Source organism: Condylostylus longicornis, unplaced genomic scaffold (genome assembly GCF_029603195.1).
Source record: "Condylostylus longicornis isolate FDR11 unplaced genomic scaffold, ASM2960319v2 ptg000010l, whole genome shotgun sequence".
Taxonomy (NCBI): domain Eukaryota; kingdom Metazoa; phylum Arthropoda; class Insecta; order Diptera; family Dolichopodidae; genus Condylostylus; species Condylostylus longicornis.
In genome coordinates, this window is record NW_026577979.1 from 19609248 (window position 1) to 19635774 (window position 26527).

General features: G+C 26.1%; 1 protein-coding gene across 1 annotated transcript in view; it reads right to left on the reverse strand.

Moving 5' to 3' along the window:
- Positions 1–25807, reverse strand: part of LOC129618955 (rhophilin-2) — a 37974-nt gene extending 12167 nt beyond the window's left edge. Inside the window, exons 1-3 of the mRNA XM_055533995.1 lie at positions 25769–25807; positions 3861–3977; positions 2263–2390 (exon numbers count right to left, since the gene is read on the reverse strand). Of these exons, the coding sequence (XP_055389970.1) occupies positions 2263–2390; positions 3861–3977; positions 25769–25807 (284 nt within the window). The remainder of the gene's footprint in view (positions 1–2262; positions 2391–3860; positions 3978–25768) is intronic.
- Positions 25808–26527: the final 720 nt, after the last annotated feature.

Sequence of the window (26527 nt, forward strand, 5' to 3'; positions counted from 1 at the left end):
TACAATTTTAAAAAATCTATTTTTAATTTTAAAATAAGTAAAGCTTTGGTTTTGATATGGGAAATTCAAATATCAATTTTTTAAGAAGGTCTTGGTACCACAAGTGTTAAAATTTTAGAACTGTTTTTCAATTTTTAATCCCAATTGTTGGCAAAATAACTGGTTTTTTAATTAAACTTTTTTTTTTAAATTTTTTGTTTTATGCTCATTGCATTCTGTAAATGGTAAGAAGAATGAAAAGGAAAAAAATTTAAGAACTTGAAAATAATGAGGAACACGGTAAATTGTAGATTTTTGTCTTTTCAACACTAACTGGCGATTTCGTATTTTTTTTTCTTACGTTTAAAATGCATTTGCAATTTTTATATTTATTTTTTTACGTCAATTTTTAAGTCCTCCCGTAGCAGATGAAAATTGAATTGGTTAGTGTTCATTGACTGATCTGACGTTGTTTGTCGTTCTTTGTCTTTTGTAATCGTCATCAAGTCCGTATACCTCCACATATAATATTAAGAATTAAGTGAAGTCTATCTGGGGTGGTGATCTATCTAAAAAAAAAAAAAATTCATATGTTTTTTTTTTATTATGTTTTAAAATTCTTTTCCTATTATTTTCACAAAAAAAAAGTCAAAGCTGTTGGTTTATTGCTGTCGTTAATCGCTAAACTCATTTCTTTGTAATTTTGTGGTTTGTTGGTTTTATTTTCCAGTGATTTTATAATGAGAAAAGAACCTGTTGGTGTTGCTAATTTTAATATTAGCATAACATGTTGCATCACATACAAAATAAAATAAAAAAAAAACAAGGAGAATAGCAACAAACGAATCCAACAGGGAAAATTGTAATAATAATGGAAAAATTAAAGAAAACAATATGGTTAGGTTATTTTTCAAGTTTAAAAAAAAATTATTAACATAGCTACACTTTTTTGAATATTTACCTATTCCTATATATACACATACATATATATATATGGATACTGCATTGTATTTTTAATATAGGAAAAATATGAAAAATAAAACCTTTTTTTTGCTGGAAAAAAGTAAAGAAAAAATTTAATTTTTCTTTTTGCAATTTGTAATTTGCGTGAATTATGAACCATGACTTAGGTGTTTTTTACTCGGTTTATGCACAGGGATGGTTTAATTAAAAAATTATTCATTATCAAATTGTGGTCTTCTATATAATACCTACGTAATAATTATGAAAAAATTAAGACGATTTCCTTAAGTTTCTATTTAGTGTTTGTAATTGTGCTGCAAAAGTCTTATTGTCAACACTCTAAATTATAAAAAAAATTCAGATTTATGGAGACTCTATTTGCAGTCTCTTTGTTTATAAAATTTTGCTCGATCGATTTTTATTCCAATATATCCGACGGAAACGTTTCTGAATGACAAAAAATAAAATTTTGCTTCAACAACAAAAATCGTTTTTTCTATAATTTTCTTTTAAAATTGAATTGGAATTGTAGTTGGCTTATTCAGGTGAACTTTATTTTTCAAAAAAATTCTACAACTAGTTCCTATATATTCTAATATGAAATTGAAACAATTTTAGAGCTGAAATACAAAATTTCAAGATAAAATTGCTGTACGCCATGTGATAATGTGTGAACTAGTCATACAAAATGATGATCTTCGTATGACATTCTGCAGACCTATATTAGAGATATTGAAAGAACACTTTAATATTAACGATAACGAAAATTAAGAGAAATTTTAATATGATGGCCGGATCTTTAATTTTGGGGAAGAAACGTCAGTACTTTGCTTTTATAAAAAGTTGGAAAAACTTATGTTTTTACAAAAACTGAACATTGAAATTTTGTTAATTTTGGATAAGAATAAAAAATAAAATCTTGTATGATCAGCACTAGTTTACTTATTCTTCCTCCCAGTCATGGGAAAGTGCGTTTCCACCGAAAACTCGTAAATTTGGTGCCATCACTATATAAAAAGTGCCATCACTAAACTGATCGGCGAAAAAGTATTGACCTGTTTTAAGTTTTATAGGGCAGAAGTGTGTAAACAATTATGCAACTACTAGTTGGCAACATGACTTTAATTTCCACTTTTTGAGTTACAAAGTATGAAATCTTTCAGCATCTATTTTTTAATATCAACCATTTTCAAACTGAATTTACACTATTATTTGTTAAAAGTTCTTCAATGGTATTTCTGAATTATAGTAGATAAAATTCTATTGCAATATCAATGAATAATTAATTGAAAATTCCAAAAACAAAATTGCGTGGCTTACCTGTCGTTTTGGTATATTTCTACAGATGAATTTAATTCCGCTAGTTGCTCTTTAAGTAATTGAAGATTTGAATTTACAAAACTTAGCTCTAATGCAACAGTATCCCTTAATTTTCTATTTGTTGTAGCCTATAAAATATAAAAGAAAAATTGTTAGTTGACCTCATGAAAGAAAAATTTTTATTGAAAATTCTCATGTTTTTAGAATTATAAAGTTTTCTTTTCTTCCATTACGTTAAAATTATTCAATCAATTTTAGAGATTCAATTTAGAAAAAATCATGTTTTTTTATTGTCTTATATTTATAGGACATTGAATGAATTAATTCAAGAAAAAATTCTATTCATTTCAATCTAATTTGAATGACAAGAACATTAAAAAGAAGGATTTTCCATTAACAGGCTTTTTGTGCTTATCAAATTAATCTACCTTTTTCATACATAGCAACTTTTAATCGTATAGTATGGTAAGTAGTAACTCAAAATTCAAAATTAAAAAAACCAGAACTTCAATTCCTAAGAATTATAATATAAAGTTGAATTTTAAAACAAAACAGAAACAGAAAAGTATGTAGATAAGCATTTAAATTGGTTGAAGTAGGTGGTCATGAAATGGAAATTTTTGATTATTTTAAGGTGCGCAGAACCAGATAAAATTCTTAGAATTCTAAATGGATTTATTTTTTCTGGTTCTTATATTTTCATGTTATTCTTTCTCTTTTCATACATGTATTGAATTCAGGAAGAAAGAAATATTGATTTTACATGAGAGGATGAAAATCAATAAATTTCAATTTTCTGTTTTTTGCAACAATGTAAGGGTGTAGTTTCTTAAAATCAATTTTTTTGAATGGTAAAAGGAAGATTTGATTGAAAAAAAATTCATACAAGAAATTTCCTTGTGACTTTTAAATTTGAACGAAGAAAACTGGGTTTCCCTGATTAAAAGAATTTTAGATATTTCTGATTTGGGAATCAATAAAAATTTATGAATATTTTGCAGGGTTTTAAGAGGAATAACCTCTTAGAAAATACAATTAAATTGGTATTAATTGGCATATGGTGCAGAGTTTATAAAATATTTAATACTTTTACGTTTGATTGAATAGTATAGTGGCATTGATAATTGGAGTGATAAGTAGAATTCTCTTTTCTAAAAAGAATAAAGATCGTGAGCGCACAAGCTTCTAGTAAGATTTATTATATTAATAAACAAACTATGTAAATGAAAAGAGCGGACAGAACAAGACAGAGCTTTGATTTTTTGAAGCGAATAAATGAGATACCTCTTCACATATGTGACAAATTTAGATTTTTTGGATTTCAGTTTAAAACAATAGAAAATGATTTATGAAAGATGAAGGAAAATCATTTAATTTTGTAAAACTGTCATTTTTGTTACAATTATTTTGGAATGTAAACTAATATTTATTGAAATTACACGGCCTATCTGTAATATCAATTGCCATACGATGCAGGGCAATTTGACTTTTAAATTATATCTTGGTATTATGAATTTAATCGATTAGTTTTTAATACATATGAACTGGAAGCCTCAAGTATTGAGAAATATTTTACAGTTTTTAGAATTTCTACTTACTTTATATAAATTTTCTGCGCCAGCCCTTAGTCTTAATTCCTTATTTATTTCTTGATTTAATTTACAACGTCGATTCTGCAGTTTCCCTCGACATGTAGCAGCTCTTGGATCAGATCCCTGAAAATGAAAGCATAAATAATATTTAACATATTTGTGATTTGTGAGAAAATTTTTTGATTTAATTTAATATATCAATATTTTAATAAATTTATTCATATGCAATTCAGTATTCACAGACGACAAATTTATTTACATAAGTGAGAGCAAGAAGTATTTATTAAATTTCATCTCTATTCATACACAATAAGCACAGAGGTGACAAAAATTTCATAAAATTAATTAAAACATAAAACAAGAAAACGCTCTTATAAAGAAAGATGGCTGTTTTCGGATTTGATTCGGATTCGAATTTGAGAAAACGGGAAAGTTGAGTTGCGTTGTGACCACCATGACTTATAATAAAAATTTCATTAATTTCCCACAAATATTCTTATTTAAAACGCAATTTGTGTGTCCCTCTTTGAAAGCAATTAATGTAGTCATATTCAATACAATATTTTTGCCGCTTATTAATAAAATGGAAAATTTTTTAAATTTCGAGTTTAAAAATAATAATAAAAAAACTTTTGAATCTTGTGGCATATTTAATGTACTTAATTTGAAAAAGGTTTTCAAATTGTAAAGATTATTGAAATTTTATTTCGTAATAAGAATTAATGTGTACATTTTTTTGTTTAAATTTCAAAGTGATAAAGATATGAAAAATTTCTACTATTTTATATTAAAAGGCATTTCAACGATTTTGGTTTTCATTCATTATAAAGCTCTGAAATCCACTTATGGTTATACGAATTATAAGTGGATTATAAGTGGACCTCTCATTTTTAGCACTTTTTAAAAAAAATTAAAAAATTTGATAAAACAATTTCATATTCAGTTTAGCTGTGCTCCACCGTCCACAGTTTTGGTATTTAAGATAGGCAGATGGGAGATTATTTACTTAATTTACGCATTTGCACGCAGTTATGTAAAGCAAAAATATGTTTTTCTCATTGGAAATATTTTACGGCAAGAAATTTAAGTTTCAAGTAAACCTCTATTGAATATTTCTTTCCATATGGAAATGTAAATTTAGTTGCTGGTGTTTAATTTCATCGGAAGTCTTGGTGGCTGTCAGAAAAAACTTATCTAAAAAAATTTCGAAAAAATTTGTTTAACATTTGTTTTTACAACTGATAAAAATTTAAAATCAAGTAAAGGTCCAGATATCAAGAGCTATGATGCTCCAAAAGTTATTATTAATTCATTCCACCTCCAAAATAAAATTGAGACTTATGAGACTAGCCAAAAGATTACAAGATCAATATTTTACCAATATGGATCATTCACGATTCTTCATCAGGTAGAAATTATGGCAAACTAAAAACTCATGAAATTTATTGTAATCATAACGCCTTGGTTATGCAATACGGTTGCTTAAGTTAAAATTAATGCATATATTGTAAGGTTTGCCAAAAGCCAAGCTCACTAATGAAGGTAATATTAATTAATTAGGTTCATGTTATTTAGGTGTTACAACTCACTGAAAATATTTTAGAAATTTTAGATGTATGGGAAATCAAAAGCCTTGAGCTTAACACCAAAGATAACAATAATTTTGAGATTATTAGTGCTGCCTTACTTGTACGCCAGTTTAATTTTATTTAAAATTCGACATTTTAGTGTCAAATTCTTAGTTTTAATTCATACAAATTAAATTAATCTGTAAAATTTTAAATGGCACATGGTGATGTTAAAATAGTGACCGCAAGTATGAAGTGTGCTTTTTATAAATCATGGGTTTATGCTCAATACTTATTTATTTTTAACAATTTTTTCTTATACTAAACAAGAAATGATTTTTTTTTTGTTGTATGAAAAAAAAAATAATAAAAATAAAATCAACTTTTAAGAAAATGCCTAATATTTGAGATGTAATTCCTTATAATACATCAAAGCAATTATGTAACAAATTACAAATATTTTAAAAATTAATTTTTTTTTTTCAATTATAATCGACGTACATATTCGTATGATGGTGTATTTGGTGTGGTTGCGTTGTTAATTTGGTAAATATTATGGCCTTATAAAGTTATTAGCATGTGCTACCACTTTTATGTAATATTCATTTGTGTTTGTATGTGTTTCCATATTATGTATGAATATATGTGCAAATTAACTTATATATGAAAAATTTTTTTCTAATAGCTGGTCATTTTGAATTGCGCATCAGATTGTACTCGTTTTAATTCGGATTGCTGCTGCTGCTGCTGTATTAATATTAAGTGGTCATACTATCATTTACCACTACAAAAATAATGGTTATCTTTTTATCCACATGTATATAAATATGTAATTCGGAATGTAAATTCAATGAAAATAAGAAATAAGAGAGAAAAAATGAAATTAAATTGAAAAATAATTCAATTTTTTTTTATCCATGCACTGAACGTACCACCAACTTAGTATATTAAAAATTTCATATAGGTAAGTACTCTGTGTACCAAATAGTTTTTGAATAAATTTTAAATTCAATTATTTTTCTAAAAAATTTGACCGTCAATAAAACATTTTTTCATCTCATAAAGATTTCTAATAGATTATGCATTAAGTTTGCTATCTGAAAAAAGCATAAAAACAAGGCAATAATAAAAAAATCTGATGTAGTCAGCACATAACCCACCGTAGTGTGTATTGTCTACTTAAGCAAAAGTTTTACAGACGATTATGAAAATATCTTTTAAACCCTTCTTTCTAGTTTTATGGATGTTAGTAATCTTTTAGTTAACATTACTAGAAAAATGTAAATTTGGCTCTTAGTAGAGTTTCGCTTTGTGCTATCCGAATTCTCTGAAAAGCTCGCTAATCAGTTTCGGGAACAATTAAAACTTAAATATTAAATTTTACAAAATTCCATCAATTACTTTTATAAATGTGATAAAGTGTAAATTTGTTCCCTGTTTCGGTTTCTGAGCCCTGATCGTTCCAAAAAATTTATAGGTTCGTTATTTCAATACTTCGAATTTCAAGGAAATTGGTTGATTATTTCTACAATTGAAAAACTGAGTAATGTTATTGAAAAAATGGAGACTTGAAAGTGAATAAAAAGTGAGATACACGATTAGGCTGTAAAACTTACAAAAATTAAAAAGACTGAATGAAATTTTGCAAGAAGTTTCTGCAAAGTTTGATAGGCTTGAGTAGCTGTCATATAGGTCAAAAATCTAACATTAAAGTCGGCTAAAGTCGACTAAAACGATTTCACTCTACGAATTCAAATTTTAATTGGTATTTTTAATTCTAAGCATTTTGGATATTTTAAACAAACAGAATTTTTGGACGAAAGCCAGCCTAAAGTATGTCACGTGTACTTGAAACTACTTTTGAAGCTACATATTTTAATTTGTTCATCACTGTTTGTGTGATTCTCACTACGGGTAGTAGTGAGTTAGAATCATCGCATTCATTTTGATTAACACTTGCCTACAATATTTACAACATTCACAAATGGTAATGTAGGATAATCTTAAACAAATTTTTCCTCATAAATTATTACTTCTTTGTTTTTCCATTCATGTTACAAAACCATAGCGCCTTAATATGGAATTCAGGTGTCAATTAGATCTTATAAATGGAGGGGAAAAATTTTAATAAATTTTTTTATGGTTATTCTAGTTCCTCAAAACAAAGTTTATAATAAAACTGCATATTTGTCCCCATTGAAGACACACATACATAAATATCTGAGTTCTGAGTTATGTAGGTCAGTACACTCCAATAAGAGAATTGTTTTTCTATTTGTTTTTATTTTTTAATTTACTTTTATACGTAAGTATATGTATGGTGTAATAAATAATGATTATGTAATGAGTTTGTATACACTAAAAATGAAATAAAATTTTATCTACATATGCATAGATCTAATTACATATTAGTACGTGGAATAATATAGTCAGTTGCATAGTCAAATACTTTTGATGTTTTGAAAATTTTTTAAGATTTAAACTATTTATATTGGAAAAATATTGAATTTTTATCATAATTTTAAAACTAACGTTATAAAATTTTATACGGACACTAATTTTGCAGTTTTTGTTTCTTTGCATAGCTCGGTGCAATATTTTCATTTAACCCGATTCGTTTTATTTCAAAATATTTCAATTATCACGTTTATAATTGGAGTAATTTTTCAAATGTAATTAAATGAATTTTTGTAACACTTGGATCAGGTGCTACAAAAAAACGAGAAAAACTAATTGTTTTAAACGGGTTTTTATGTTTGTAATATGAATATGAAAGTTACTAAATTTTTATATTCTAGTGACTGCTGGCAACTGCTTTGATATTAAAATTCGTTTTAAAATAAAAAACAATTAAATTCAAATTTAAAATTTAATTTGCTTTAAATTAGTTTTGGAGTTAAAATACTTAATACGAGTATCGGTTTGCCTTAGTTTGGAAGTATTCTAGATCCCTTCTTAAAAATTTTGCAGAAATGCGATTTTAAGTTTGTAAAATTTTGAGTCTCATGATTTTACAATTAGATAAAATTAAATTTATAGAATTTACAGTACAAATGAACATACGATGGTGCTGCTCTTTATATGCTTTGAATAAAAATAGTTAATTATTTTAAAATATACAAAAAACAATTTAAGCCACCAATATTTTGACAGTATCAGAAAAAAGGATAGAAAATAGAAATGTGTGAAAAACACATTTTGTAAGAAATCAAAGGCGACGATTAAAATGAATACAAATGGAGAACGAGATTTTTCAAAAATTGGAATTTTGAGTATATTTGGAAAATGTAATAATATAATAGTGTCAATGTCATCATGAACATTTTGTGTGTCAAATGGAATGTCAAAATACTTTGTATACAACAAATCCTTCGTTAATCAGTTGTTCCTGTAGGCAGCGACATGAATTTTAAACAACTGAAAATTCTATGTATTTCGTTTTCGTGCTTAGCAGCGATATTTGAAAAGAAATTCTACTAAATTTAAAATTATGCATTAAGTATATTAAAATATCGAATTAAAAATTTACTACTCTACTGCCTTATAACATTGGAATAAAAGTCCTTATAACATTCTTTACTAATAGCAAATTTTAAATTACGAATTAACTTCAAACATTACTAAAATATTTCATAATTTATTATTTATTTCATTTATTGCAGATCATTTTCTTCCTATTAAATATTCCTGCGCTTATGAAAAATATTAAGTGTTTTATAAAAAAAATTTATTAGTCATTATATTTATGGCTACTATTTCATAAACCTCAATAAAAAAAAAATCACTGAAAAGTCTAGAAACAAAATATTTTCCTATAGATTTTCTATGATTTTTATAATTCCTTACTTTCATCTCAGCAGACCATCGTTATGATTAAAATCAAAGTAATCGTTTTAATAATAAATACACAACATAAAATAAAATATTGATCTTTAATATAAGGGAAGACTACACATAATAAACTTTTAAATCATTTCTTGGACCTCATAAAATAATAGGAGCAATAATAATAATCATAATAAGTGTATCGCAAATTGAGCTCTAGATTCTTGAATCTTGATAATTTTCTTTAACATTTTGCGGTTTGTTTTGCAATTGCATAGAAAATAAAACTGATATTGGCTGGAATAGTAGTGGATGTTGCTGAAGAAGAACTACACTTTAAAATCGAATTATTGAAAGAAGTAAAGAAATATGTGATGCTTTATTATGATTTTATTTTCCCGATAACTGAAATTATAGAGTATAAAAAGTAGTATTTTATTTTGTGAAATATTTAATATCAATTTCAGTTGGGATTAAACAATATGTTCGACGGGAATATCTAAAATTTAATAATTGGTGATCAAAAATTAGGGAAATTTTAAAAAAATTTGTCAATACTTTGAATTTAGATTGCATTTGAAAAAAATATTTTCTTCATATTTTTTTCCATGATGGACCAAGCTTTATTCGAAACTACAGCTTGCGAATTTTGAAAAAAAATCTTATAACTTTAGTGCTACCATAGCAAGTTCTCCCTTTTTTAAAGTAGCGCCACCTTTGATTATTATTAAATTACAGTTCATATTAAAATGCTTACTTGTACTAGAGTTTCTATCATAATTTCCCTAAAAGTATGCAATAAAAGGATATCTATCACAATAATAATTTCATTGGCTTCTAAGAACTTTTCTAGAAAATTTTAGTTTTTTTTCGTTCAAGATTAAATGATTTTTGCGTTCAAATATGAAAATTTTCTAATATGGAGTAAAAAACAAAACCAAACGGGAAATTTACCTAAAGAACGCACAGATACATTTTCCCCTATTATATTTTAATTTTGAATAATCATGTATCCAATATTACTAAAATACCACGCATTTAAACGATTTTCTGTATATACATACATATATAAAATGAAATAATTTTAAAAATTGCAAAATAATAAAACTAATAAATAATTTATAATATTCATATAGAATGTTGAACACCGAACAGCAGATCGAAAAGAATAAGGACGAAGTTAAAAGATTCCCCATATAATAGACAACAAACTGTGAACTGTGAATTTTTTCTCCTTCTATTTTATTTTTCTATTTTATGTCCACATTATATTCATCTATTTGATTTTTGAAATGTGGCCAACAGCGCGGTACCTAAACACGAGCCAGTTTAACAAAAACCAAAAACACAAAAAAAAAAAAATCGGAAAACTTTGCGGTTTTATAACAATTTATCTATAATGGTTACAATATAAAATGGTAATAGAGTAGATATGTGCGGTGTACAATATAAGCATATACAATATAATTGTTGGGTTGACTTCTCTATTGTGTCAGTGCATAATATGGTAGTATATGTATATGTTGCTTTGTTACGCTATAAATTCTATTTAAGGAGTTTCTGTGTTTTGTAGCACGTTGTGTTTTGAGAATTCTAAAATTTTTCTTCTTTATTTATTTCTTCTGTTCAAAGAATACATCAAGGAAGCATATAAATATTTACTGTATCGCTATATACTTTAATACTGTATATATATATATATATGCATATATCGTAATGTGTAAATTCAATGTATATTGTTATATTCTTAGACAGACTAAGTGAATGTTTGATGCTGTTCAACAAAATCACGATATCTCATAGTGAAGTAAAAGTAGTCATAAACATGTATATATACTATAATAATAAAGGATATGTTTTTCTTATAGTCAAATAGACGTGAACAAGATTAGGTCTTTGGCTGTGATCATACATGAATTTATACATTTTATTTAACAGACAGTTTTGTGAATAGTTAGAAACGCAAATGTACATTTTTAGCGTTTTTTATTTTAATTTTTTATCTTTGTACTCAGAATGTAAAATATCTTACTATTTAAATATTGATGCGGTAGTGAGTGAATGAATTCAAAATAAATTCTTTTTTACAAACACTTGAATACAAAGGAAATTGTAATTTTTCGTTTTTATTTCATTGTTAGAAGAAAGAAGTCAAAAATATTGTACATGAGAAGAATATCTTCAAGATCAAATAATGTAAAGGTTATAAAGGTATTTATTTACATACGTAAAATTGAATAAAGGTTTTTTTTTATTAATATAGTACAGAGTTAGAATTCTTAGGTGCTTGTAGTCATATAAAACACTTCTTATAAATTTTTGTGACATTGAAATTTAAATTTTAAAGAAATTATTCTCGGCATGTGAGTTTTCCGTTAAATTCAAGATATTGGTGAATAATTTTCAAGCAATAATTTTAGTACCTATTTGACTATAAAAGAACCATTAAATTTCTCTGAGAGATTTGCTAACCAGTCGGTGAAAGCTACTCTTAATTATATAGGAAGAGTAAGAGAAATAATAAAAAATTTTAACTTTCTGTTTTTAATTCTAACTTTTATTTAATTTCATTGGGTATATTTCCTCATTTTTACCAAACGAATTGCGTACAATAACGCCAAATTTTTCAAGTCAAATTTCATACAAAAATTCCGCAAATTGGAGAAATGCAAATAGTGCATTTGTATTTAAGTTTCAGCTGAACTGGTTTCTTAAACTTTTGGGATATATCACATATTGCAATTTTTGGAATCACATGCGAGAAATTGTATCAAATTCCAGAATTGGATTGAAACATTACGGGACAATTTTAAATTTTTGCAAATTTGTATAAAAACCGTTTACATACTGTGTCGAACCAAAGCTTTTGCTAATAAACCAAAAATTTCTTCAGATGAAGAAATTTTTACTAGACATATTTAAAAAAATATGTAAATTATTTCGAATTTATTATTTTAGATCCGTTTGTCAAACAGACCTAAAATTACATGTGTTGTACAAAGTTTAAAAAAATTTTTCCAAAATAAAAATTTCTAATTAGCATCCAATTTAAATACTTGATATGAACGTCAACTTCATACTGGTTTTATAGAATTCTAATTATATAAATTTTTGGAGTTCAGTTCATAGGGTGACAGAAAATAAAGAAAAAAAAAACAGTCACGCAAAGCAGTTTTCAAGCAAAACAATGTTATTTGGTTGATTTTGACAGTTGCTTTCCAAATTGTTGTGTAAACGTCAGATAATAATTAACAGCAATTATGTAAATATGTATGTATATGTGTGTAAATAAATCTGAAAATATTAGCTGTTAAACATTAAAGTGACCAAATATTAAATTTTTGAAAGAACCGCATTGCATTTCCGTTTTACGAAATTCACTATGTTTGCGGTTTTAAAACAAATTATTTTATTGGAAATATGATGTAGGTATGTTGCTTATTAAATAATTTTACAAATTAAATTGGGCGGCACCATTTATACAAATAGAATTTAACAAATAACTGTCATTTTATGTTTTCTTGTTGTTTTAGTGCTGATGCAACTTAACGCGAGCATTAAGTACATTACACACCGATTGAATAGTGTTTTTTTTTATAAATAGTAATTGGTCTCCTTACGTACGAAATATAATTTGAACTAAAGAGTACAGAAATAGTATCTGTATGATATGTAAGTGTGTATATTTCTTGTTAAGTAAATAAAATTCACATTACACAAATTACATATACGAGTGTACAGTTTTTTTCTTTTCTCTCCTTACATTCCCTACAATTTTTTTTTAAACATCAGCTAACATACAACTTGTAATATGCATGTACACGAAGGGATTTACTTATTCGTAGAAAATGCCGCGGCAAAAGAAACACATAAATAAAACCATGAAGAAGATAACGCATATTTTATGTATGGCATGCGGTATTTTTCTTTTGCGGCACTTTCGTTAATGAAGATGATCTCCTACGTTGTTAAAGAATATATTTTGCAGTATTTCTGTACTTGTGCAAAAATATATGTATGTTAAAGCAGACTAACTTATTTCAAAAGTTTATTTTTAAAAATCTATTTAAAGATATGCAAACAACTTTTGCGTAACAATTACAAAGTTAAAGGTCATATGCCCGATTGACAAGTCTTTTCAATTTCGCAAATTTTATGTTTATAGTTTCTGAAAAATCTTTACATTTGAAAATACCGTATATAACGGTAAGAGGCAAATTGGAGTATCTTGCAGTATAAAAGATCAGTATCAAGTAAAAGCTAAACGAAAAACTTTGTCTAGTAAAATTCGAAGAATTTTTATTCTAGCTAGAGAAATAATTCCGTAACTAAAATCTATTTGCGCAGAAAATGTTTTTACCTTATACAGCCCATTGTGTATAAACAAATTGTTTTATCTTTTCAATTGAAGCCGTGTAGAAATTTTTTAAACAATCAGACAAACGGATAGACGGAATTGTAGAAATTGTTCCAAAGACGGCTTATTGCAATTGGAAAAATTAGAACAACGAATTCATCGGTTCGAAAAACGAATACAATTCAAAGATATTATTTTAAATTCATTAGTCTATATTAGCTAGCTCACTGGGTTTTGTGTCAGTCGGTCCACTAAAACGTTTTAAATTCTTTTTGAAAGTTCTTAAAGTTCCAAAAAGAAAACCAAATTTTAAGTGAAACTCGAATAATCAAATGTGTATGCTTTTTAAATTTTGTTAACGATTGGCCAAACACGTTGACTTGTTTAAAGATAAATGGCTGAAACCTTACTTACTCGCATCATTAACAAAATGCGATGAGGCATGAATTCGTGTATCTTCAATGCATTCAGAAATATTTAGAATATGCAGATGAATTAATTACGACAAGAGGCAATAAAATAAAGTTTTATTAGATTAATAAGAATAAAATAATTTTAGACAGTTGGAAAATGATCGTATAAATGAGATGTCAACAGAAACCCAGCTTCTCATTTTTTTTAAGGAATTTTAAATTTAGGCGGAAAGGAGGGCGGAATTATTTGAATTTTAAAATTTTTATTGCAACATGTACAAAGAAAACATTTTTAAATTTTTACAATTTTCTAAATTTGAAAATATTTTTGTAAATGTTTTGCAAACAGAATCGAATAAGTGTTTACACGTTTTAAATTATAAAAATGTTTTTGTAAAGAAAAATATTTATGTAAATCAGTCATAATAAATAAAAAATATGCAATATTGCAGTGCATTGAAATGGAATTCCATCGCAAGAGTCATAAAAAACAAAATATTGCATAAAAATATTTTCCCGTTCGCGAGGAAAAATTAAATTAAACAAAAAAAAAGCTAAGCAGTTGGCAAATATTCAAGGCTTTAATATGTTTGAAGAAGAACGGAGAAAAAATGTCATAAGTGAAAAAGAAATAAAAAATCAACTTTCCCCGCAAGTTATTTTTAATATTCAGGTAAGAAATCACCTTTTCTTTCAATCTTAAAAATTTATGTTTTCTTACATTTTGCCGTTTTTCTTTTTCTGTCAGGTGAGGTTTACGTCTTTAAAGTGATTTTATAACTTGGAGACAATTTTCTTGCTTTCTTTACTTTTCAATATTTTAATTATTGTTCGGTTGGTTGTTATTAATAAATGCACTAATTGAACTGGTTACAAAATTTTAATGTATTTCATGTTTATGAATTTATTAAAAGTTACAAATTGCGCAAGTGATCCATACCAATTACCAATATGAATATGGTTCATTTGGATTCAATCAACACCATTGTGGTTTAGGTTTATAAAGAAAAAACAAAAATCTTAAGCATGTGGCTGCAAAATTAAACCTATTTTTTTTTTTTTAATTTTTTTTTAAAATTCAATTTTGTTAAATTTAAAAAATTACTTAACTACTGTGCTAAAGTGAATTTAGAAATGAACATTATGTGCACATACAAATGTTTACAAACATAGATACTCATATATCAATTATATTGAAGAGATTCATGTACACATAATATACAAGAGTAAGTGTGTGTGTGTGTGTAATAATGTGAAAATTATTATTAAAAAAGCCCATCGATGAATTGGCGTTTCGCGTTAAAAAATGGTGTTTCTTTTTATTCCGCTTTTCGTCATGAAATAAAAGTAGAAGTGGAACGGTGACCAGCTTGATACAGGAAATTTTCCTTTTCAATAGCTTGTAAATTATGTTTGGTATTTCATTTTTGTTTTTGTTATCATTATTCTTCTTATTTTTGCAGTTTATTTTAATTGCATGTCAATTTCACTCTTGATACATGTTCGCTTAGTTACTCCTATATAGAAAAATTGCTGTGTATGTATGTATGTGCAGATGTATACAGTCGAACAAGCAGCAAATTTTTTTTTATTATTTTAAATTGTAGAAGAAGTGCACATTAAATTTGTGGTGAAATTTCTTTAAAATTTGGCAAACACGATAATTTTATCTCCCAGTACGTTTTACTGTTTAAGCTTATCGTGGGGAAAATACGGAATAGGAATGAAATAAGTAGGGCTGATATTTTTAAAAGAAGTTTAAATGAGGAGTCAAGAGCTTTCGTGAGTATTGAATAAACATGACCTGTTGTATTTTCGCAATAAGAATACGTGAATTATTTCCCAAATTTTAATTTGTCCAATTTTCAACTATAACTAGTGCTGATCCTCCATTCGTTAATATTGAATATATACTTCGTTTGCCAATATTTATAAAGTGGTGTTTTTAAAAACGGAATCATTAGAACAATCTTCTGTCAAAATTTCATAGTTCTACGATACTTAAGTTATTGACTCATAATTTATACTCAAGAATAAGACTTAAAAATAAAATTTTTTGTATTAGAAACCAATTAAAATAAAATTATTTCTATAAGATCAACAAAATTCCTTTGATTAGAGTTCAATGGAAAGCTACTATTTGAAACCGCAGCGAAGAAGGAATGATAAGAGAACAATGATCTTTAGAAAACTTTGCAATTGTTGATTTGGATATATTATACTAGCCATGGAAGTTATACTAACTGTAATATTAGGAATTTCATAGATGCCACTAGTTAAGCATATTTACAGGACAATAATATTATTAGGCACTAAATCATACTCATTAATGTTGAAATATTTCGAACTATGTCGGGTCCGATTATGTAGTAATGCTGTAAATTCAGAACACCATATGTTTAAGGTGAATTTAGCATTTCCTATCGAAATCCACTTTCTTCAAATGTTCAAACATTTTTCCTGCAAATTTCCAATCACCTCTGGCACTTGACGCTAATTAAGAATGACGAAATTACTTGAAAGGAATCTCTAAACGAATATTTAATACAAAATGATGCCTTCGTAAGTTTTAGAATACATGTTCGTATTTCATAAACAGTCGGTCGAATCGACTATGGTACTAGTTCCTACATTCAAAAGTAGTATTTTCATATTTTCCTCATATTTATTTTTCTGAACATGGACTGTTTGTATGTTATTTTTTTAAATTAACATACAAAACCTGCATGGCCACAAAAAGAAAAAAAAAAATTTAAAATTTTAATAAGTTTGACTTGTTGCTTGTCTCTTGTCCAGCACGTTCTCTTTGATTTGATGATATTTTCTTGAAATCAAAATATTGAATACTAAACTTCATTGATGCTTTGATGGAAATCAATCTATATTGGTGTAAAAGTAAGATAAATTTAATTTTTGCGTTTTTTTTGTTATTATTTGTAATTTGAGAATGTTGTTGTCCATCACATTAATGATATTAGAATGTTGTCGCAGGGATCTTAGGGAATTTTTTAAAATAAATTATTGAAAATTGTTTTTTCTTTATGAGTTGCAGAGGATTTTATATAAATTAGTTAAAAAAATTGTTGTACCTACTATTTGAAAATCTTACGTTTATTGTAGAATATTCAAAAATTTTAGTTATAAAATTGAACGCGGTATTTTTCCTGAATGTTGCGTAACAGCAAAAACGTTTTTTTTTATCTATAATTTTCTTGTATTAGAAAAAGAAATAAAATTCTAGTTTTTCTTTTTTGCAATTTCCGCTTACAACTTTATGTGTGATACAAATAAACTGTTACTTAATTTAAATGTTGAACTTAAGCTTATAAAAATTGAATTTACTATAGTACTAAAAGTAATACTGTATTTTCGTGTGCAGTTATATGAAGGGGCAATAGAAAAGGTATTTTGTAGGGGAAGTGTTCTTAAATATTATGGGAGAACTGATAAAAATCATATGAGAATGCTTCAAATTTCTTTATAGGCTAATACAGGCTCCTTGAGACGCGAAACGTTACCCGAAATCGTTTTTGTTTTTGGAAAGGCAAATGATTCTTACTCTACAGATTTGTCTAGGCTTAAATGAAGGCAGAATATATCTCCTCGTTCAAGTTGTAACGTTATTCCATTTATTTAGTTTACAATGAACAAGGTTTTGAAAAAACATTTTCCAATCGAAAAATATTGAATTATTCATTGATTTCCGCGTATTTGACTTCTTTCTACATGACGTTTGACACCCAACATCGTAAGACTATATTCTATGCCCTGCACCTTACTTAATGGTATATAATAAGTTTGTTACCACTGGAAGGAGTCGCTTGCCGTATGAGCAATTATAAATATTTCTGATAAGCGTCAAGATTATGATCAATTATAAATATTTCTGTTAAGCCAAATTACATCTTACATAAGTATATCCCGAGAGTCTTAAATGTCATGATAATTGGAAGTCATGTGTCTTAGAATGTTTACTAGAACGGCTTAACGGGTTGATTCAGATAGCTATAACACACAAAGCTAAATCTATTTTTAAATATTGAAAACACAAGTCTTTTTAGTCACATTATTATAGTGTAAGTAATAAATCAGTCGCTTAAGGTTATAAATTAGTCAAGTTTCAAACGTCTTTACTTCTCTCTCTTTATTGTTATTGATTTTATAAATTTACCACAATTTTATTAAGATTTTTTTTTAAACTTAGCTAATTATGGTATTATAGCCGTGGCAATTCTGATTATGACACTTCCTAAAAATTTTACATTAAAATTTAGTAAAATTCAAATATTTCGAAAATGCACGTAGCAAGCACCTAAACAAAAAATTGTTTTCAACAAAGTCATATAAATAACTGTGAACTAAACTTTTATCGACGCATATGCAAAACATTAAAAAATTTAAAAAAAATTAAGAATAAAATTATTTTCCCACTAGTCTGTGTACTTAACTATTTAAAGAAACAAAACTAAATTCCAATGGGCTTCCCACTGTTAATTAAATAAAGATTGAAATCATAAATCAATTGTGAAAAAGACCTTAAAAATCATTTACACATTATTTTTATTGAATTGTTTTTGCATTAAATTTTTGTTGTATGATTAATAAAAGTTGTTGCTTATTTGATTATAGTTTACAAAAATAAAAATAAATTTTCCCAGAATGAATTTTTCTTCCTAAAACCCATTCTTTTTTTATTAAATTTTTTTATATAAAATTGATATCTAAAATTTTATTTATAGTTACGAAGATGGAGATAGAGTCATAACTCACACATTCTGTCAATTAATTAAAATTCATATGTATATTCATATTGTGCGAGACGATTTTCCTTCAGTCATCATTTAAAATGTCAATATCCCATTAATCACTCTGTATATGAATATATCTACTTACAGACTGTTGTGAATGGAGTTATAGAACATTTATGTGTGTACTTGTGTAGCATAAATGTAAAAATTATTAAATGGCAATTATAAATAAAAAAAATTAAATAATTTTTGTATTAATTATTTGTGTTTGGAATTTTCGCACCACCAGTTAAAGATTAAAATATTTCGGTTTTTCTCACGTAAGACATTTATAATTGTTTCCCGCCAGTAAAGCTAACAGAAATTTTTACTAATTAATTTTAGACAAGGATTGATACTTTGAAATTTAATTTAGGATAAATTTTCTTGCTGTCTTATTTTGCAACACTATAATGAAATTAGTTCAATGCCCAACTGTTTTAATTAATTTTGTTCTGAAACTAAATTTTTAGGCTACTTAATTGAATTATAACAATGTTCATATGTTTTTCTTATTCCAGCTTAAAAAGTTTTTAATTTTCTTTTTTCCATTATTAAATTCCATTGTCTTTCCGATTCTGCATTACAAAATATCGATCTGTTTAATTTGTTTGTTTTCGTATATCAATTTAGTGCTGGGGTTTTGGCTTTTTCATCGTCTTCTCATGCAGCAATAAAAATAGAGCTATGGTCAAAATCTCTTCGAATATCAATTCATTGTTAAAGTTTTGCAATTAAATATTAATAACGACAATTTTCTTAGAATTTCACAAATTTTTAAAATTGTAATTCTATTTTCATAGGGGTATGAAATTGTATTTCTATATATTAAAATATTCATATTATTTTAAAAAGAATTTTATTGTCTGTTATTTTTATTATCATAAATGAAATAAAATGATGTTGTTGAAATTATATTTAGTATTAAGGAAAAAGGTAGGCAGAATGAGTTAGATTCAATGGAAACATAAGATAATTAATCAAGAGGTGTGACATTCAAGGATGATTCAAATATTTGAATGACAGTTAAATATATATTTTTTTTATTTTTCCAATATATTAATATTATGCATGAAAAAAGAATTAATGTAATGTTTAACATGAAAAACAAAACAAAAATGTAAAAGTATTAAGAATCAAAACAACAGAAATGTTATGCTTTCCGCACACATTTACAGGAAACGTAATAGTGACGACAAAAAATATAACATTCGCAGTTTTTTTAAGTTTGCATCACGGTTATTATTACTTTTATAATCATCATCAGTGTTTTGTTGCTAATTGCATTTCCCCGGGAAAGAGAATCCGAGAATGTGAATTAATTCGTTTGGCATTTAGGCATTCAATACAACGATGTCTTCTAATTTTATTTTCTGTGTTTTTTAATGTTTTTCTTACATTTTTCTTGTTTAAAATATAAAATTTTTTTATTAATTTAATTTTACAAAATATAAGTGTATTATGATTTCACTTTGAACCCATTTAAAGTTGAATTTGCTGTTAAAATTGGAATTATTATTTTGTTATAAAAATGTAATGGCTTATTAATCAAACAATGTTATCACTCTTAAACACAAGTAACTGCAAAAATTAAATTATCATACAAACAATAAAGTATGTACATATGCGTTTCTAGTATTGCAGTGTACTCCTTGCTCTAACAAACCGATTTCTTTAATTTTTCTTCAAATTGAAGTTACAACTATAAGATTAATTTACTTTGTTGTAAAGCAATTTTACATATCTCGAATGATAATTACAAGAAAAGTGATTTAAAATGCAGATGATCAAAGAAATATAAAAAATGTGAGGAGAAAATTAAAGTAGAAATAATTCTCGAACACACCTGCACATAAATATTAGAAAATATTAATGAAAAAAACGTTCATTAGAACAACGCCCAATAAAAAAAAGTGGTACAAAGTCTTTATTGAGATTTTTCCATCCTTGAAACGTAACAAAAAAAAACACACAAAATTGTTTTACTTAAACAATTTTAACTTTGTCATAACTTCTAGTGGAAATTAAATGAAAACTGAATAGATGCTATTGGAAAAGATTAAACAATTAATTGCTTGTGCAAAGTCAAAAATAATTTTAGGGGTTTCCAAACTTGAAGTAAGAAGATGTATAAAGTTTGCATAAATTTAACATTTTTTTCCATCAACATAAGAAAATTTTCTTCTAAGTAATTATTATTAACATTGAGCAATGTGGAAAAACCGTGTACTTTTGATTCACTTATTAATACTGAAAAGTGAGTATTATTTCTGCAGTTTTAAGAAAATGAAATTGAAATTCAGTGTCATTTCAATTCGTACGCCATAAAATGTTTTGTAGCCATTTAAAATGCTAATAGCAAAGGAAGTTTTTTAAAAACAAATGAAACTACCAACACAATGAATTGTACTGTGGGCCAAATTTGTATTTGTTATTTATCATATCCTAGGGACTAATAAAATTACATGAAATTCATATTTTCCTTCTGTATTACAATGGAACTAATGGACGAATTTTCTATGAAAATTGAACTGCTTAAAGTAAAACATTAAATGTAATCGGATCACTAAATTTAGGTCTATTAAATATAAGTTTGCTGTAGCTTCCTTGAAATTTGAAAGAGGTGTTTAAAGGATATTTCCATTATCTTATACAATACTTTCGCTAAATTAGAAAATAGGCATTGCAATCAGTTATATTCTGGCCGCATAAATTTCTTAAATTAAGATTTTGTCTTTCAAGATTCAAAAGTTTATATAAAAAATTGAGACATGTTCTACAAATCCCCCAAAAGTATGCAATTGCGCGAAATTTAAATATTTGCAAAGAATTTATTTGTCCGCATATACTACATTTATCGCAACAGATTTTATATATTGGACGTTATAGCAGATTCATAGTATTCACGAAGCGTATTACTTTCACAAATTGTTTAACTAAATGCACCCACCATACAATTTTTTTTTAAAATGAAGTTATGTGTTGTGTATAGGGATTACACCATGTGTTAAGAAGCTATTGTGCAAACCTCACAATATTTTTAATAGCTGTAATATGTAGTGTGTGTGATATTAAAAATATTTGTGAAAATATTAAAAGTCAAACAATGTAAAATCTTACAAAAAATCGAAATAGCTTAATGGGAAACATTATGTGAAAGACCGCTAATTTTTATATGTACGTGGATCATATTGAATAAAAAGAATTCGTTTGTATGAGTGCATAGCCACGTTTCGGAATAGTCCAATGAACTTGTACCTGTATTTGTATTTTCTGAATTTTATGAATTTAGCCCATACATACTTTAGCCAATATTGTTATTAAATTTCATTTTTCACATGCATTAGTTTTGACTAGTCATAGAATTTAGTTCATATCATTTAATACAAACGTTGGAGATGGCATAAATCATTTAAACAAAATTTGCGATCAAACAATCAACCATATCATACGTAAAAATCTCAAATTCAGAAAATTTTCAAAAAAAAGGTACGTATTTGTTAATTTTTCGGATATCGATTTTTTAAAATATTGATTTTTTAAAATATTTTAAATAAAAGAGCATAAAATTTACGAGAGCCGCTGACATTTACGAGAGCATTAAATGCCGTTATCGTTAGCTATATTTAAATATCTTGACAACTTTTACCGTTGGAATAAGAATGCAGGTGAACTCTTTTAGATTGAGCAAAAGAGCTGTTGTCAGAATATAGTCAGTGTGTTGATATGCGCACGAAATAAATATAAGCACCATAAAACTAAAGAAGTTTTTCTTATTATAACCATGTTCGGTTACTTGCATTAATACTCATCATATTTTTTGAGGATTCGAGACGAAATGTAGATCTTGTGACCTCTTACAAGTACTGAACTTCTCGTTATTATTTGTCTTTTGAATTTTGGTTGTTTCGGTATTATAAACTGATCTGTTTACATTGCTAACACCTTATTTTTTGTTTCCTTGCCGTACATAGTTTTAAAATAAAATATGAATAAATTAAAATGCGATTTATATGATTTATTTAAAAAAATTAAAGGAAGGAAATTTACAAAAAAAATACAAAAACACAACAAAAAGATTAAAAAACATATTTTTTATATTAAACATTTTCTTTTTTAATTTACTTTTTTTTTCAATTAACTTTCAGGTTTTCCAAGTTTATGAAGAAGAAGAAACAAACATTGTTTGTCATCATCTGTCTTGAAGGTAATATTTTAACTTTTATTCTTCATTCTTGTATTTTGATTTTTTTTTTTACATTTTTACTTTTATTTCTTTTAATTTACTAAGTTTTCCATTTACACACATACACACACTTAATAAATTGATTGCAATGTTGGTACAATAATGACGGTGATAATGACGATAACAATGATTTATGTTTTAAATTTATTTCTTTTTTTTTATTTTTTTAATTATAATAATAATAAATAAATAAATTACGACAACTATTTACAAATAACTAGTACATCAAGTTTTCGGATAATACACACATAATTTTATTTTGCAGTTTTCGACCTTGACCTGGGTCAGGTTTACATTATAGTCTGCAAATAAAACATAATGTTGCTTTTGAATTACAATTCTTAAAATTTTTATTATTTTGATTTTTTTTTTTGGTTTAATATTTCAAGTTTTAAAATTTCATATGATTTCGGTTTAAAAATTTGTATGAAATTACAATGAAAGAATTTGCATAATAAATTATGTGATTTTGGATAATATGTGGGAAATATGTGCTTGTATGTGTGTAAAAATGTGTGTTCAAATATATATTTGCGGTATCAAAAGTGCACAAGTTATTTAAGAATATTAAGAATTTTGAGAATAGTTGATGTATGAAAATGAAAATGGAATATTTTTTTAATTTTGCAAGACACTTTTTAGGGTAGAATTAAAATATTGCATTAAAAGTTCGCTAATTGTTATTGCTTTTATAGATTAAGATTGCTAATATTTGCAGAAGCAGTTGGCACATCGTTTTTTTTACATTACCGTCCGGTTTATTTGGTGCATTAAAATAATGAAAACGTTTTTTAACAAAGATTTTTTTTTTGAAAAATTTCCAAAAAAAAAATTCTTCGAATGCTTTCATTTGCAAAATAATTTTCTTGCAAATGAATCGAATTATCGTAAATGAGTCTATTGAAGTTATGATAAGATCATATTAGTCTCCTAAACTTGTAAAACCCAGTATATTGTGCGAATTGTTAATATCAAGTAAATTGATAGTTTACATAATTTAACGTTGGCAGAAAATAAATAGTTGTTTTTCTACTAAACAATTATGCCTCCTTACCGCAACTTTGATCTTACCGTTTTTGATCCGCAGTCACTATTTTGTATTGTTTTTGATTTACTTCTTTGTTTTTATTAAAATTTTTGAATTATATTTGGATGGCGTTGTTCTGACCTATTACTAATTTTAAACCACTTAAGAGTTTCGTTTAAAACCTCAACTGTTGAATAGTTATATGAAATTTCAGTATTATTCTTTATTTGGCAGCAAATTATATTGCGCCTGACATAATTCCTTAGATGTTTTCATACAGACAATCAAATTAATTCAAAAATTAAGATTTCTTTAGTCAAGATGTTTATTAAATGTATGTATTACGAAGAAGTCGTAATATTCATAATATTGCAATTAGTAAAACAAATTCCAATTGTAATGGTTCTAAATTATGTGTTCATTTCAATTCTTCTAATTCTGAAGATTTACAAAAAACAAACTTTCGATAGATTTTGACAACTTCAAGCTATAAAGTTATAAACTGAAAACATCACATTCGGAAGTTGATAAACAGAAAATGTATCTTCAATTGGTAATTTAAATTAGCATTTATTTTTAGATAAATGCAAATTTCTAACACACTAAACATTTAATGCTCATATACATTGATTAGAAAATTTTAACATCGTATAACAGAAGCTGGCTTCCTCTGTGCCTCATCATAATTGCTTACAATTTATCATCAATTTTCTATTATATTAACATTTTTACTAATATTGTAAATAGTATTTAAAGATAATTGATCTTCCTCAACAAATCAATTAATAAAACTCATGAATTACAAAAAAAATCATCACTAAATTAAGTATGCAAAAGTGTCTATTTCATGTTAAACAACCTAATAGATTTGTTAATCTTTTACTATACGAGATAGAAAATTATAATCTTTATGAAATTAAGAGAAAAAAAAAAGTGTATCCCATACCTATAATTACATATGAACATAATAAATATATACATACATATATGTGTATTTGTATACATACATACATGTATATTGTGTTTAATAAGTATTCAAATGTAGTTAATGATTGTAGGTCCACATAATATTATTTTAATAAATATTACTGAATATATGAAGTACATTATGTTGAATACAATAATAAAATTGGCATAAATGCCATATAGGCATAGATATTTAATGTACAAATATACACATACCTGAATTTTAAGGCAATATCAATTTCAATAACTTGATACACATCACATATAGAACTTATATTTACCGCACTCATTGACAACAAAACTTTGCGGTTAAATTCCCTTTTTTTTGCCAATAGGCATCACTTGAGTATCCTGGGGTGTTTGTTCTCTACTCAGTAGTAATTATTTTTAAAATACTATTAATATTACTTCCTTATAGTCATAATATCTGATAACTAAGCCTTTCTGTGTCTATATTAAATTTTTTTTTCTGTAAATTTTATCATGCTGTCATTTAAAACGAAAATTCATACTGAATCGTTGCTGACCCCTAGGGTGTTATCAATTTTCAAGATAATTAATCAAAAATTATTATTTGCATATAAGTAGGTATAGACACCACACATGTACTAAGTATTACAGGAAATTGTTATAAACTTTTCCTTTAAACAATTTATTTTATACATTTTAAACCTATAATTAATTTTTATTTTTATTTTTTTGTTTTTTTACGTTGTACTTCAAACGCATGATGATGCTGTCAGTTCATTGACATCTTCCGCCATCTAATTAAACGTTTATTAGAAAATTAATAATGTTTGATTGGTTTTTATGTACAGAAAAATTTACAAAATAATAAAAAAGGAAAACTGCAAAGAATAAAATTTAAACTTTTTTTTAATTTTTAGCAATTTTTAATTAATTTTTGTACAAGTAATCGTCACGATTTTTTGTATGATTATTTTATTTTTTTTTGACCTTTTCGTGTTTTTTGTTTTCAAAGTTGCTGCATTGCAACTCTCGCTTTAAACCTTATTTTGACATTTTCATTTAAAATTTATCGACGAAAGTGCCGTATTGAATTGTATTGAGTATGTGTGTAATTCAAAGTTTGTATGGAGTCAATTGTATGATTGATGAATTGTATGAAATGAATTGTATTTATTAAAGTGTACAAAGTTTGAATGAGAGTATTTTTGATGTGAGTTGAGAATGAAAAATAGAAGATGAATTTTATTTAAATTAAACTAATGGCTTGTAAAGTAGCATATTTTTAAAAAAAGAGGTAATACTAGTACCATTTTCAAAACGCGACGTTTTTTTTCACTTTATACTCAAATTGCATTATAATATAAAAGGTTATTGCTTGCATCTAGGATGCAACGCAATGGTGGAATTTCTTAACTAATTGGGTGAGCTATAAGACAAATAACTAAACTTTCTGACTCCAAAACATTTATTGTTAGTGTTTTGCGTCTACAGAAATTTGAAAAATTTTATTCAGT